Genomic DNA, 15,957 nt, shown 5'->3' with positions numbered 1-15,957 from the left:
TCCTCTTCCAGATCTTTCTGCTGTCCAGTATAAAGATCTCACCACCTCTGTCATATGTTCAGTTCAAACTAACACAGCTGAGATGGAGCTCGTAATCCCTCCCCCCCAATCTTAAATATCTGTTGTCATCATTCATTATTGTCAGTAAGTCATCATTCTGCCATTTATTCAGAACTGTAGGTTGGCTTTTGGTTTCAATCTGGACCGCTCTGTAAGGCTGTCACATTGTTAAAGTAGTGGATTCTGATTTATTAGACATTCTAAAAAGATACAATTTAGTTCAGGCACAGCTACTGCAACAAAAAATCCTGGTAAAAGTCAATGGAATGCATTATGTAGGTCAGACTAGAGAATTGCGATGGTCTTTCCTGGCCTCAAAAATCTTTTAAGATACCATTTTCCCTAGCCATATACATGGCTGCTGCTGGCTTAGGCAGCCTTGTCTCAGATTTTGACTCATGAATTTTGCTCACTTCTGCTTTTTCAGAATGCTGCCTTTCAAATAATTTGTTGAGCCCATCGCTTTGTCCATGGCACCCCTTCGGCCAGCGCCTCCTTTTCTGCTACACCAAACTTCTTCTCTCTTTTTTTTTTTCCTTTCCTGCAGGGTCTCTGCCTATTTTTTCAAAGCGGTGAGTTAAAAAAACTACACATTACTAATGCTAAACTTAAATGGAGAGGGATAACAAGAAATGTTAATAGTTTGAAAAATAAATGCATATTTTAAAAAAGCAGTATATCTCATTTAAAAATATGGTCCAAATCTTGCACTCTTCTGTTAGATAACTTCTCGTTTGCCACTTTGGAAGTTTTGTTGATAAAGGCTGCAGGTTTTGTTTCAATGACAAAATGTTAAACTCAGACAACTTTCTTAAATAAAGAGGTTTGTGCAACTCCACCCTTCTGTGAATGATCTGAAATGACTATAGGTTGGCAGAAAGCCCAGTTAATTAAACTGTTAATTAAAACAATGTGAGAGAATGCACACTGCCAGGAAGTGTAGAAGCCCATTCGTTACTTGCTGTAGGCATGACCAGAATAATAATATTTTAGAAAGCATGCATGCCAACTAGGAAAAAAGAGTTACCTTTATCAGCCACAGACAGGTTGGGATCACTGCAAGGTTTGCATGGTCCAATCATTTGCTGGATGAAGGCGCGTTGGAAATTTGGAGGCTAAGGCAGAAGAAAGCACAGAAAAGTTAAAAGAGGAGGTTACAGCTGGCACAGAACCCTGGGGCTTTCAGTTCTCTTTTTTTTTTCTTAAGCAACAAAAGTGTTTTAACTAAAAAAATCATGGGAAGCTGTGTCTACATTAGCGAGTGTGGCAGTGCAACACCAGTGGATCTCTAGAGTGTAACAGTGCTGAGGACCCACAGTTGATGTTGCTTGTGTTCCCTCGAGGGGTTATTTCCAACTAGTTCTAGTCTGGTCCTGTGCCTATGATCAGCTTGAATGCATCACGTGCCCTTCTGGAGCTTTACCTTTGCTTTGGTTTCATTTGGAAGAACGGAGTTTGTGCACTCTGAGACAGTTCTCTGAGGTGAACTGAAGTGAGATAAGTGGGCATGATCAGCAGATTTCCTTCAAAGTGCTTGCCAGGGCCAGATTAAAATGCTCACGTGCAGGCACACCCTGAATTTTTTGATTTGTCCATAGAAAGTAGTAAATATGGGCAGAGATTGGTTGGAGACCCTGTATCAGTATATTATTTCAGCCTCTCATGGTTTTTGACACTTCTGGAAATCACTGTAAAGCTATTCAGAATCGACTTTGGGGCTTGAATGCAGGATGGCCATAGTTCTAGAAAAATAGGTAAATATATTATGACTGCGTGCACTGGACCAAGGCTCATAGGATAAAGTTGGGAAGTAAGAAGACTCCGTTTTCACAGCGCCTATCTGCAATTTTAACAGTCATTACAGTTTGTATCACTTGACTACCAAACAGGGTGAATATGTAAAGTTCTGTGTTGCCTCTGAAAATGATCCTAAGTAAGTTGTCATGCTTTCCAGAAGTGAACAGGGAAGTTTTAAAGTGGTCAAAACCAGTAAAAATAAAGTCACAGTTTCAGATGGTTGAACTGCCATAAAAGAAATCAGATCTGCTACCTGTCCGTTTTCCATGATAGCTGCGGGATACATGGCACTGCTAGGTCGGTCCCGATGGGCTGGCAGCAACATCATCATCTCCCGAGAGTGGCGGTACTTATCTGGTAGAGAGGGAGAGCCTGTAAACAAGTGAGAATAATCACGTACACGTGACAAACAACAGCCATGTCTCCGCATGCCCAGGGATCTAGTCCTCCTTTGCAGTTTGGTCAGACAGATGATCATACAGGACTCAAGAAAACATGGTGCCGAGCCCACTAAGCAGCTAAGAGTTGGTGTGGTGCATAGCACAAAGATGAAATAAGAACTAGTTTGTTATATACAATTAAGGACATACCACGTGAGGTGTGTAAGATATGTGCGTCCCTAGCTGGATGTTGCAAAGTGCTTCCTCTTAAAACAAACAAAAAAGTGGGCATCTGTGTGGAACTGGCTGCAGCCGTGCTGTACAGTGCCTACGGCTCCCTTGCCCCATAAAGTAGTGTAGAGTTATGCCAGAAAATTGTGCATTTTAGGACTGAATGTGGAAGAAAGGGGTAAAAGCTTGAGATACATCATTCAGTGAAAGCAGGGGGCTACAGGAAGCTACTCCATTCCTCAGTTCTGGTAGAGATAGTCTGAGGTGTTACCATTTAGTTGGTGACACCTTGGTTAGCTTCATCTTTGTCAAAGCAAAAAAAAAAAAAACACCAATAAGAGAACTGCCTATAAATGTGAGCGGCACTTTGCTTATAATGCCACCGGGTAACGGATGATTACCACTGAGCATGCTGGTATACTGAGTCATTTTATGACAACAGGACATTTACCAATGCTTGGAGTTACATAGTAGAAATGCGCTTGGCTTAACTATTAGTTATCTGTGTAGCTGTCATTTAAGATGTTGAGGTATTTCATGTAAACAGCTTCCTGGTGCATGGAATTACTTGGGACTCATCCTTCAAGATGAGTGCCACATAATGTGCCTCTGATACGGAACAGCTGACAATGTATTTGCCAGAAGCATGATTCCCATTAGTGACTTCCGAAAGTCTGATACTACTGATAGATGCATCCCTTGGGATACACAATATTAGGCAGGAATTGATGTTCTGAAGCTGCTGGAGTGAGCTTTAATGTGCACTGATTATTTCATTGCGTCACAAACACGCACTTAACAGATGGCAGCACACAGCGCATCACAGAGCCATGCCGGCTTTTGGGGAATACATGCCCCCTTTTGCAAACTTTCCACGACCACACACGTTACCTGGACAGCACTCCAATGTATGAGCAAAGGCATTGGTGCTGGTTAATGCAGCTTTTACCCCAGCAAAAGCAAACATGCAGTTTTGGGGACTGATATTCAGTACACAGTGGAAGGAACAATGTGTCCAGCAGAATGCAGGATAAGGTCCTACAATGGCAACGATTCCATCAGGGGTGGCAGATCCCAGATTAATCTACACCCCCACCCTGACATGAACAGCCTGCAGTATCTGCATTTCTCCCCAGACATGAAACAGAAACATAGTTAGACGGCATTATTTGCTCTTAGATACAACATCAGCTTGGAAAACAGTGTTAACGCTTTATGCTGAGTCTCTTTTACTCACACATCACAGATAGTCCTGTTTCTGCATGACAAATGCAAGGAACTTTTAGGTGTGCCCAAAACTACATCACAGCACAACCCACACTGTAAAATTTTCCCTTTTATTATCTTGTCATCCTTGTTCTTTTATTTCCAAGATGCAAACCACCTGTTTGTGCCATCAGTTTATACAGGTTTATTCCTTTTAGCTTTGTAGCTTGGTACACTTGATGTGTGCAGCACTGTACATGCTGTTAATGAGAAAGGAAAACCTATGCTGAAGCCAGAGGTAGTTTTTCTTTTTTTAATTGTGAAAGTGTTAATTAGTTTTAAGGAATGAAACTGAAAATTAATGTAGTTAAATTCCAAACTCATTCTTTTCTCCTGATTCATCATTTTTATTACTGTTATGAAAACAGTTTGCTCCTGCGCCAAATCATAATTGTATTTTTCTTTAAGAGACAAGTTTTTAATGTATGTAAATGGGTTCTTGCAAAGTGCTGAAAAGGCACCGGGACTCATTTTCTACACCTGAAAAAGGGGGCTGTGTCGAGGAGGCAGTAAGGATGCCTTAAGAGGTGAGTCATCAAGTGTCAAATGGGAGTTGCTCTTAGAGTGCATCTGAGGAGTCCCAAACATATTTTAAATGAAGTTACTGAAAAAAACCCGAACCCACGCCTAGTTCTTTCCAGGCCTTTTTGCGTTACAATTTCTACTTAACTAACATATTATAACTTAATAATCCTTTAACTCCAGTAAGGTTAGAGCAGTGCCTCATGAGTCACCTCAAATGAAGCCAAAACAAACCGAATTTCTTATTGATCCTCCATACAGCAAGTGTTGCTTTCTTGGTAGGGAAGTAGCTATACAAGGGTTGAGTCAGGTGTGAACTGAAAGACACATACTTGTGAAACTGAAAAACAGAGTAACTAGTGATGTCTTTGTCTTTAGCACAGAATTAGAAAATTCTTACTGTATTCTGATGACAATTCCACTTAAAACTTTCGCTCTAACTTGTGTATATTATAACTAGTATGAGGCTTTACTTTCGCGCTAACTTGTGTATATTATAACTAGTATAAGGCTTTAATCTGCTGTTCAGTGATGTGATCAAATCATTAATCTACTGTCATGATGACTATACTTCAAATGAAATTATTTTCTTTGGACAAGCCAAATAATTTGCTTGTGTTGCTGTTTTAAACATTAATAAAAGGGTAATTTTTTGGAAGTGGAGAATTAGAAGTAAGATTTAAATTCCTGCTGGATTCTTTATACAAATGGCCATGGCTTCCTTTGGTTACTAACAGAATTAGTCTATATTATAAAGATAGCTGTCTCCTCAGAACAGTGCTAGTAGCTGAGCTCCAGAAGGGGCTCTGCAGTTAAACAGAGAAGGTGGTGTAAGTATCTGGATAACGCGATAGTGGTTTTTCGGTTCTACGTGATTGTTTGAATCAATGAGAGGAGCATTTAAGTATCTGACAGAAACCTAGAAATCCTTGGTAACTATGCTCTGGTTAAATCCATGGTTGACAAAGATGCTAAGTTGATAAATTTAGGTGGCCCGTACGAAATTAATTGTTGGCCTTTGCATACTTCCCATGTGAGAAGTGGTTAACTGTAGCATCGTGACTATTGTAGCTTTGTTGGCAGTCTCAGCAGAAAGGCCACGGTTTGGATGGGTCATGGTGACTGAACTTTCCTCTCACCTCTAGAGGTGGTCCCTCCAGGACAGAGATGAGGCACATTGGTGGGGGCAGCGTGAGGAAGCTTGCACGGCTGCCGCCCATGCTGTATCTGTTCTGTGGATAAATAGAGGGCTTCAGCCTCCAGTGTTGTCAATCCAGCACCTTTCACCAGCACTAAATTAAAAAGAATATAAATAAATAAAAAAAAAAAAAGAAAAAAAAAAAAGGATAGAGGTGCATTGGCAGAGCTGCACATGTGATGTTTGTGAAGTACCTTGCTCCAGCCAATGATACTGGTCTCTCATTTTCACAAGCATCAGTTACCCAATCAAAAAACAAATCAGAAGGAAAAATCACCAAGGAGAAAAACAAATCTATATTAACACAGTGGAACTTGAGTGTAAGGGCTTTTTCTTGTTACGAACAACTCCATTCCAAACAACAGTGTCTTAATAACTAGAATAGTGACTTGCACACTGTGAAACACAAACAGCATCTGGGACTTTACTGGGAGTGAAATCCCACCGTCAGTGGGTAATGCCTGAATGCTGTGCTCACCTATCTTAAAAGTGAACAAAACTTGCAGAGACAAAATGTTGTATCATAGGCTATTAAAACACACTAATAAGAATTAAAAGTAAAATAGATATATATATATTGGAGAATTTTTCAAAATTATTACTTCTCTTACTGTTTCCTCATTTGTGGTCATTGGCACTGTCTATTTCTCATCTCTGGGAGGTGCTGTTGGCTCACCCATCAGCACCATACCCTTTGTAGCAGTCATCACTTTGGTTTCTAAGCAACAGCAAAGAATCCAGTGAAGAGGGAAACTGATGATACTGTGAAGCCACTGAGCTCAGGAAGACTGGCACAGCCTGCCACTGTGAGCACTGGGTTTTTTAAAGTGGAAAACAGCCTGAAACGCTCTGAGCACCAAAACGCCTCAGATGCCTCCAAACATTTAAACCTCACAGGCCAGCTGAGGCGCATCCATTTAAGGATGTGTCCCTGACATGGCAGCCCTGTACTCAGTTCCACCTTCCCTTTCTGTTATGACACTTTCATCTTGTTACTTGACTATCTGAATTGTCATTATTTTCCTTCCAGCCCTTGGTAGTTAGTGAAGCTATTTGCCTTTAGTTGAAGATGTCCACTTCTCACCTTTCTACTCCATCTTATCTTTCAATTAAAACACTTTGATGCATCTCTTTCATAACAACAGCCAGTCAATTAAGATTTTACTGCAAAACAGAGCAAAAAAGCCCCAAGCTGGCCCAAGAGAAAGGGCCTTTCTCTGTATTCTTTGTCCATAAGGAGACGTACAGTTCCCCTGTATGGGAAAAAAGGGTGAGATTTAAATATCAGCTTCTATCTATGACTATGGTCCTGGACACCTTCTTCAGGAACCTGTGAAAAGAGGTATAGAAATTTGTGAACCTGCAACTGAGAATCCAAAATGAGAGGAAAAACAAAACCCCAAACAACTTGAATAGAAGTTACCGAAGTCAGGAGGTTGCATGGATGGTTTAGGAAGAAAATGATTAGCAATATCAAGACCAGCTACTGTAACAGCAAAGGCAATATGGGTACCCCTAGAGTCTGTTTTTATATTTTTCCTTTCTTCAAGAATTTCCCAGCAGGGAAGCCCTTCTTTGACTTCAGTACTTAGAATTCGTATCTTTAAACATTCACTGTATGCATATGCTTTTGTATACACACATTTCTGCTAAACTGCCTCAAGTTCTTTTTTGTGCCATAATTACATTAAATGTGTAAAATGAATTATTTGTCTTTGTCTTCATGATCTCTCTCTTGTAAGTTCTATACCAAAGACTTTTTGTCCTCCTCTAGATTGCCTGCCACAATTTTGTGGCAGAACAATGGAAATAATTATGAAATTTAACTGCCTGAAACCAGCATGTATCAGAGATACATTCCAAATACTGCTGAAGAAAAATAAAGACATCTATTTCTGAAGAATGAAAAACATTTTTTAAGAAACGATTTCTGAAGAGGCATTCACAGCTCCAGAAGAGACACAGTGGTATATCTGTGTGGGTCGTCTTTCACCAGTAAGTCAACAAGACTGCCAAGTTTAGGGGATGCCTGCACGTCCAGTTAACCCTTCGTTTGGGTCCATCCATTCTTACCTCGAGCACTGGAAGGGGCAGAGTTAATCATCTGGGATGGTGCCGAGTGAGTAGAGCTCAGGCTGGAGGTGGAAGGGCTAGCCTGGGACGAGGATAAAACAGAGACGTTGGTGACTGAGCCTTGGTACCGGGAGTTAGGGTAAACAAGCTGCAGGAGGCAGAGAAATCGTCAAGAGAGAACTGAGCAGATCAATGCATTACATATTTACCTGTCTCAGATCACCCAGCGTAGCCTCCGTCTAGGAAACAGCTTCAGTGCAGGCCACTGTCAGTCTGCACGCGGGGCTGTGGGACTCACTTCACCCTCCCACAAACCAAGAGCAATACTGACTGCTTATGTTGAACTGGTCAGATAAATAACATGCTGACTAAAATTTCACTTTCTGAAAGCAACAGGATGATCCTGGACCACAGTATCAACTCTTACTGTACAAATACAAAGGATTACTTCCCAAAGTAAACCTGGCTGAATTACTCTCTCATCTTTCTTGAATAATGTTAGATTCTACCTGTTCAGTTCTTTGAGAAAAATATCACAGGAGAGATCCAAGTGTGTGTATGGGTAAAGCGTACTCTTCCTAAGCATGACCCTGGGTGCTGTTTGTAACACCCGCTGTACCTGCATGTGGTACATGTCCTCAGCAGTCTCCCCCACAGAGCTGTCTGTTAGGATAACCAGGTTTCCTGTTTCGCTGGAGGTGTGGGACGACAGAGAGGATGATGAGTGTCGGACCGAACCAAGCAAGTTCAGTGGGCTGGAATAAAAACAGACAGAACCAGGGCATCATCATTTTTTGGACCTGTGTTTTAATTTCTGAAGCCTGACTTCTTCCAGGCTAGTGAGTACCTGCAGTTACGTACTGCTTCAGGTCACCTCTAGATGTCAAACACTTTTGAAAACTCAGGCCAAATAAGCTTAAATAAATCCATAACGTGAGTAAACACAAAATAAGTGACAATATGGTTACACGTGAGAGAAAGTATGTAGGATGTCGAATTTCAGAATCCAAAGCCATGTTAACATCATTTCATGACGCTGGGTGCATATCTGTTTTGTTTATAACAGAGCGTTCTGAAACCACTCTCCTTTTTAATGCTGAAGTATGATGAGTGGGAGCAGCTTAAAAAACATTCCAAAGGAAGCCAAGCACAAGGCACACAGGTCAAAATACAGTTTTCCTTATTGCACCTCATGGGCCTCAGCGTTATAGTTGAAGGCAACTTTGTGGCTGACAGTAAATTAATGCAGCTGGTGTGCAGGCTGCACCCTGATCTCCCTCATGACATCAATTCTTCCTTTGTCACTCTGAATCGCATACACAAATACATATTTTGTACACTAGAGAATCTCCATAGCTTGCACTAAGTACTAAAAAAACCTTTACAAAGTGAGGATTTTTGAGGAAAAATAATTTATCAGCCAGACACCAACTGTCAAATGCCATGCCAGTAAAGCAGTGTAAGAGCTATGCAATTCTAATTCTAAAAAGAATGTCACCATCGGGGATTCATGTAGTCAAGACCAAGTTTCCACAGCTTTTCATGCCTGCTTTACTAACAGCTGAGCTATGTGGACCCACCAAGGGAAATAAACACAGAAGAACAATTAAAATTTCATCACTTCAGTGGCATTCCTATCACTGTTTTTTATACTGGCATGGATATGTACATTTTCAAATAATCAGTTTTGGCGGGATACAAAAGCACTGTTTTGCCCTGAAAATCCCAATTTTTATCCTCAATCATTATCTCGGGTTTTATAGACAGATATTCAGTTTGAATAATCATCCACATTTTCAGATGTTTTCCTGAGGACTGAGCCATTTTTTGGTATTCTGATCAAAACAACCTGGCAGCCTTTCTTATACTTGGGTTCTGATCTGATCAGAATGCTAAAAAATGATGTGAACATTTTTTGATCCTTAAAAATAGGTGCATACCGAGTTGGGTTCTAAAACAAGCAATACAATTTTCCTCTTATGGTAGGTAAGGACCAATTTATTTGCCATTTCCATAACAGAAGTAGAAGTTGGAACCTCCAAAGCCAGACTGAATTTGGAGGGCAGAGTAACAGATGTGTGTTTCTGCCTCTACAGTAAGTAAACTGATGGAGTAACACCTGGAGGTGTTTAGCATTTGCTGCAAATTGGATTTCTCAACCTTCTCATTCCAATCCTCAAACTTTAGTAATTAGCACTGAATGAATAGAAAAGGCATTTCTGCCAAAACTCATCCTGCTCCTCCTGCAGTACTGTTAACCACTTCTTAGATCTTTGAATCTTAATGCAACCGTGTGCAGAGGTCCTAGATACTTCAACAGGAAAAAACCATGGTACCTGTGTCGATGCACCAGCTTTATGCTCTCTGGGCTCATTGGTCCATGCGAAACCAGAACATTGCTGCGAGGGGTGCTATTGCCAGAACAGGCTGGACTCAGCTTGTCCAAACCAGGTAACTCCTGCAAAGGGAACATACTTGAGCTAAGCTGGTCATGGAAAATTACACATTTTCTTCTCAGGAAAATCCTGATCTGTTTCCACGTTCTCTTCAGTTATCCTGCTCTTCCACGGGATAAAGAGCATCAGTGCTTTCAACCCTATTTTCTGGTTGTTTCCAACGCCACTTTCTAGCCCCTATTCACAGTGTGGCTTAAATTACAGCCACCTACATGTTTCAAAAAAGGAATGCGAACTCAAAAATAGAGATCTTATCCAAACTCTCAAGAAAGGCAGAGAACTCAAACTTGCAACTGCAACCTGCACAGATGTCATCTGCTTTGAAAAAGAAAGGCTGTATTTTAAAATTCTGGTGCTGTTATTTCTGGCCATCCTTGCATAGTGTTCACTCCTAAGAATGAAGGAAAAAGCCTTTAAGGTAGAAGCTACCTTAAAAAATACATAGTCAAGTGCTAACACAAGTATTTCAAATAATTCTTTTACATTACAGAAATATATTCTTTAGTTGGCTTGTGATAATGTCCAAGGTAGTGTCTTGGTATCCGTAAAGATTTCACTATACCAGGAAGAGGAGAATGCACTGCAAATTTCTGAGACCCCCCCCGGCAAAGATGTCTCAAGTATAGTTGTCATGGAGCACTGATGTACAGCAGAGCACACCCAGACAGGAAGGAATCATTCCTAGAGGATGATATTTGTACTACTGCTAAATAACACATGGTGTGAACTATGCTCTGGAGGCAGTTGTGTTGGCTATCTAGGAGCTACAGACCCACAGCAGTGCATACCGTGATGACCAGAGTTGGATGTCTAAAGTAACCAACAAGAATTTTTGTTGCTTTCTATATAAAGCCACTTCTGGAGGGCCTAATCCGTGTCATGCTACTCCAAATTACAGCAGTTCTTTTGCAGAGCTCAACATCTAACACTTTCTGCTCATCTTTCTTCCTCCGTTTTACATCATTTTCTGCTATGTAAGACAGCAACTGAAAATTAAACTTTACATTTGTTTTGTGGAACAAATAAATATTAAAGATTCTCATTTAATTATAGGCTAAGTTAAGAGACTTACTAAGACTTCCTTCTTGCACAAAAATAAATAATTCTTTTTACAATTTGGCAATCTAGTAGGTTCAATCAGTGCTGTATCAGCTCAGCTCTTTTGTGAACCTTACTGCAACTGATACAATTTTAATCATAACTCTAAATGATCCAAAATGGGAAAAATTACTATCAGCTTACATGGTACAGACTGGATCGCATCATCTGGAACTGGTCTATCAGTTTCTTATGCAGGGGACGCATTTCTGGGTGCACAAATTTCTCATGGACTGCCAGACCCACTCCTAGGACATGTACCTGTTAAAAAGAAAACATAAGATCACAAAAACAAATAAATTGTGTCTAAGAGATAGACTAGAAGCCTGTCCCACACTTCTGTTAGTATGCAAGAAAGTGATGTAAAATATGCCACTGTTCATTTACAAGACTGCTGATAATTAAGCAAGTCTGGGGACCTGGCAAGTTCATATTATTCAACAAGTACTTTAAGTGTGAGACAAGTGCATTTATGTCATGTTGGATTACTTTTGTAACTGTAAAGAATTACCAGATTGATTCTCTCTCCAGAGTGAACAGCCTTACGTCCTCACACACATAATTCATCGTGACAAAGAAAATTCCATCCACCCAGTGTCAGAGAAGGGGTCAAAGTTGCCAACAGAGATTTCTAAAAGGAGTTTCTGATAATTGAGCTGAACCGTGGTAGTGCGCCATGCATAGTCACTCTTTCTGTTGCTCATTTTTTATTTTTAAAGGTCACTTCTTCAAAGGTCAGACATAATATTAGTGATTGAATGAGATTATATAAGCTCTCAGATGAAAGAAAATAGTAATGATAGCAGGCTCAAGATGTATATAATTCCCTACATGACCCAAAGTCTGTACAAACAATAACTAATTAATCTTCAGCCATCCTCTTGAGGATTGAAGGGAGATAAGCATTATCTTTATTTCACAGATGGGAAATATGAAATGCAGTTAAGTGATTTGTTCAAGAAACAGGCCTAGTAGCTCCATTCAGACTTGGACACATTGTTTAATGGGTTATATCTTGCCAAACTTTCATTTAAGAGCGATATGAGCTTCTGATTTCACTCCCATCAAAGCATCCAGCTAGCTTTATCTACCAAGATATTTCATGAAGACACTAATGAAAAATACAACTGCAGATAATATAAATAGGCATTAAGTTTTCCCATGTAGCTCTGCCAGTTTAATCTTGTCTGACCTGGCCTGTCTGACTGTCATTATCTTTGAATTTTACTGGGAAAACATAATTCAAAATGCCAAAAATGAATGGCAGGATTGAAATCTGGCAGGATTGAAATCTGGCAGGATGTCTACTGGATTATAAATGGAGACTACAAAATTAATGTACTTTTAGCTGAGCTTCAATTCATGTCCCATAAAGTAAACGGCTTGTTCATAAACTCCTTGGCCACTTCCCCCCTTTTTTGTTTAAATGTACTTTAGATCTCCTGTACTGTAATTCTTTGTGTCTGAATGAATCAGTTGGATCTGGTATGTTTTGACTGACTGCTGAGGAATCCAGACACTGTAGCAATGTTGTTTTGCATCTGAGAAACAGTACCTGTTCCTGCATGAGTTCCTTGAGCTGCGTGATCTTCTCTGCATCTCCAGGGTGCTTTGTGATATAATCTTTATCAAAAAAGGCCTGTAGGAAAGAAAAGGAAAAAAAGCCTTCTGCTTACTGGGAGGTATTTCATCATGTCAAAGGAGGAGAGGAAAAGGTCTAAAAATCTTAGGCAAACTACATACATAAGTTAATAGCAGCTTAATTTTATTGCTTTTAGCACTCTGGGATCCAGGTAAAGCTACAGTACGGTTTTAGCAACCTTGGTGATTCTGTTGAATCATGAATCTGATCAAGTTTCCCCATGTAGTAGTGATGAGCAATACCACTAAGCCATGTACCATCTAGTTATTTCAATTTTATACAGTTTCCTTCATATAACTGCCATAAGTTAAAGAAATTAAGTGAGTAATGTGGTCTAATGTAAAGAATGAAGTGCGTTCTCCTCATGGCTCTGTAGGAAACACGTCCCACACCTCTGGGCCACCTTCCAGTATTTCATCCTAGACTTAACCATTTGCAAAGCAGAGTTTAAGTAACAGCTTGCCAAAGATTACAGTGGATAACATACTGCATTTAAGATCATTTCAGGGTTACAGTGAGTCTGACCTTAGGCTACAAAGATAATTGGTGAGTAGCACGAATTAGCAGCTTTTCCTGATTACAGGCGCAATCTGTCTCGATTACTATGAGTGCCACTGCCTCTATTTCAAAATGGATTTATAATGAAAGCAGTATAAAAAAATCTGCTTCGCTTTTTTACCTGCCAAGACAGGATTTCCAGGTAAGCAAAGTTTCATTCTTGAGAGCCCCAACGCCAACTGCACCTACTGCAATGCAATAGCCCAGCTCCACCTTTGGATCATCCTGTTGACATGTGGCTATGCAAGCACTGATGCAGAATAACCAAGCAGGGTTTTAAACACATTTTTAGATAATGTGCGTGAAAAGTTCTTATCTTATTAAGTCATACCCTCTTTTAAACAGAAATGGAAATAAAATTGAAAAAAAAGATGACACTAAATTCAGAAGCAGAGCTTGGCTTACCTCCTGGTACCGTGCAATTCCCCCATTAACAGCTGCATCGATCACTCCATTCAGACACATGCTGAGAAGATTAATGTTACCATGCATTTGTTTATGCTGGTACTGGCTTATCAGTGTTCTCAGCTCCTGGTTTTTGTTCTCAACCACTTGAATGGCATTTTCCAAAGGACTTACTTCAACCTCAAAGGCAAAAAAATATACTTTAATTCCATAGACACTTCACTGAGATTTATTATCTTCTTTGCAATGAAATTATTCTCTAGGATTGTTCAGTTATCTCTTAGTTATTACAACTTTATTCAAAATGAGCTACGTTAACAAACTTTGCTGGTGGCAGTGCTGTATTTCACGTCACTGGGTTGCGATAACTTATTTCTGTATACTGAAGACATGGCAACAATGCAATTATTCCATCTTTTTGGCACTATCTCTATTATACTGTCATGTTCCCTCACTGGTTACATTCAGCAATTATTTAGACTAAGTGGTGGAAAAAGGACATACTTAAGCAATGGTAAACTTCATCATTTTAAACTGCAAGACTTCAGCCAAAGGAGTTTTCAGTTCCCTATCCCATGTCCTCAGTAACTCATCATTTCAAACCCCAATTACAGGAACTGTGGATGTTACCAGTTCTCTTCTCTCCACTTCAAACCAACGAGAGATCCCAGGCAAACTGTGAGTCAAGGTCAGAGTGGTACGTTCAATCCACAAGCTCTGCAAAGAGAAAGTGAGGATGTGAGGTGCACAGCAAATCACAGTCACATCATCTGTTCTCCTACTACAGGTGCTAAGGGGTGAAGTTCAGAAAATATTAACTTACTTGGCATAATATCATACTGAAAGTCACGTGAACAACATAACCAGAAGTCAGTATACTCTAGAGCAACATGTTCAAAATTTCTAACAGCCAAACAACAAAAACCCATTCTTGCTTCAAAATGCATTTCTCTTGGCACTAAAATAACTCACTTTTAAACTGGACAATGCTTTAATCAGGTCAGGTATATAACCACTGGACTCAACAGCTATTTGTTTCAAATCAGGATTACTTGAAAGGCTATATCAGCATAAAATAATAAGACAGTATTTGCCTTGAAGAGATTTAAACACTGCTTATTTGCTACTTCTACCTTAAATTCATTCTCTTTGTCCTTTGGGCCCTTGTGGAAGGGCCTGTCATAGCGGAATTTCCGGATGTTGTTGACTCGGTAAAAGCTCTTTATGCGATCAGGGACACGGTCCATTTGCAGCACATCTATATTGTCTGGGATGGGAGTCACTGCATAGATCTGTAAATCTGCAAATTATGCAGTCAAAGAAAGCCACAGGACATCAACCAGGAAAGCTAGCTCTACTGTGGAAATAAACAGGATGGTGAATTCAGAAAGTTGCACTTCTCTTTGGATTCCAACGCTCTCCTTTTGCAAGTGAAACAACAGAAGGGTAGACTAGAGCTACTGGGAGAGTCTTCAGAGTTACAGCACCGCACAGCCAGATTAACTAAAGAGGAAAATACCTGATGATGCAGACAGTATGTAGTAACGCATCCAAAATACCTACCACAGTCAAAATATCCAGTTCCTGTTAGTTTTAATTAGAACTAGGTGCCTCGTTTGTGTAGGCACTTTAGTGCATGTCAGTGTGTTAGGTACCTAAATATCTAGTATTTACCTTTGATAAATTTCACCTTAGATACCTCAGCTTTGTCTACAAACCAAAGTTTCCCTAATTTCATCAATTTACAGTCCAGTTTAATTAAACTGGATTAACCTCAGTATTACAGACAAGATCTCCGCAAGCATAAACAAACCAACACCCCTCTTTCTATGGAACTATCAGTGTCACATAGCAAAGAAGAGTGAAAAGCATGTGCTATGCAAGACAAATGGGAAACACGAGATAATTTCAGGAGATTTTACTTGCTGACAATGTCTCTTTATGGTTCAAGTCCTGCACAATATCCTTGCTGTTGTCACACAAGCCAAACAGCAGTGTTCTCGACTAAAATCTCCCTAAAGTCTCTGCAGACCCATTGAATGCTACGTGGTTCAGTCCGTAAGTGTACACAGCATTGTATTGGTTGCATCAAATCACAGCACAGATTACCAATGAGAAGAATGAGATTCAAATCCTTAGGTATGAAAGAGTTCATCACTTTAAAAGAAAGGGAGACTGCAAAAAAATAATACCACTGATGTGAACAATAAACACAATGGAAAAATAACAGTTTGCAATTAATATCTGTTCCCAACAAAATGCTTTTCAAGA

General features: G+C 39.9%; 1 protein-coding gene across 28 annotated transcripts in view; it reads right to left on the bottom strand.

Moving 5' to 3' along the window:
- Positions 1-15,957, bottom strand: part of DOCK3 (dedicator of cytokinesis 3) — a 197,761-nt gene that overhangs the window by 8,009 nt on the left and 173,795 nt on the right. For 11 of the 28 annotated variants that reach the window (XM_065075190.1, XM_065075201.1, XM_065075192.1 and 8 more), the window contains 11 exons: positions 14,820-14,986; positions 14,317-14,403; positions 13,687-13,866; positions 12,637-12,720; positions 11,226-11,342; positions 9,864-9,985; positions 8,147-8,282; positions 7,528-7,675; positions 5,396-5,548; positions 2,111-2,229; positions 1,088-1,175 (listed from right to left, as the gene is read on the bottom strand). In XM_065075190.1, coding sequence (XP_064931262.1) covers positions 1,088-1,175; positions 2,111-2,229; positions 5,396-5,548; positions 7,528-7,675; positions 8,147-8,282; positions 9,864-9,985; positions 11,226-11,342; positions 12,637-12,720; positions 13,687-13,866; positions 14,317-14,403; positions 14,820-14,986 — 1,401 coding nt within the window. The remainder of the gene's footprint in view (positions 1-1,087; positions 1,176-2,110; positions 2,230-5,395; positions 5,549-7,527; positions 7,676-8,146; positions 8,283-9,863; positions 9,986-11,225; positions 11,343-12,636; positions 12,721-13,686; positions 13,867-14,316; positions 14,404-14,819; positions 14,987-15,957) is intronic. The other 17 variants (XM_065075207.1, XM_065075215.1, XM_065075212.1 and 14 more) reach the window with 11 other exon arrangements.

The sequence above is a fragment of the Columba livia genome, chromosome 10 (assembly GCF_036013475.1).
Source record: "Columba livia isolate bColLiv1 breed racing homer chromosome 10, bColLiv1.pat.W.v2, whole genome shotgun sequence".
Classification (NCBI taxonomy): Eukaryota; Metazoa; Chordata; class Aves; order Columbiformes; family Columbidae; genus Columba; species Columba livia.
Note: the sequence above shows the minus strand (reverse complement) of the source record. Positions and strands in the feature narration are given on the sequence as shown.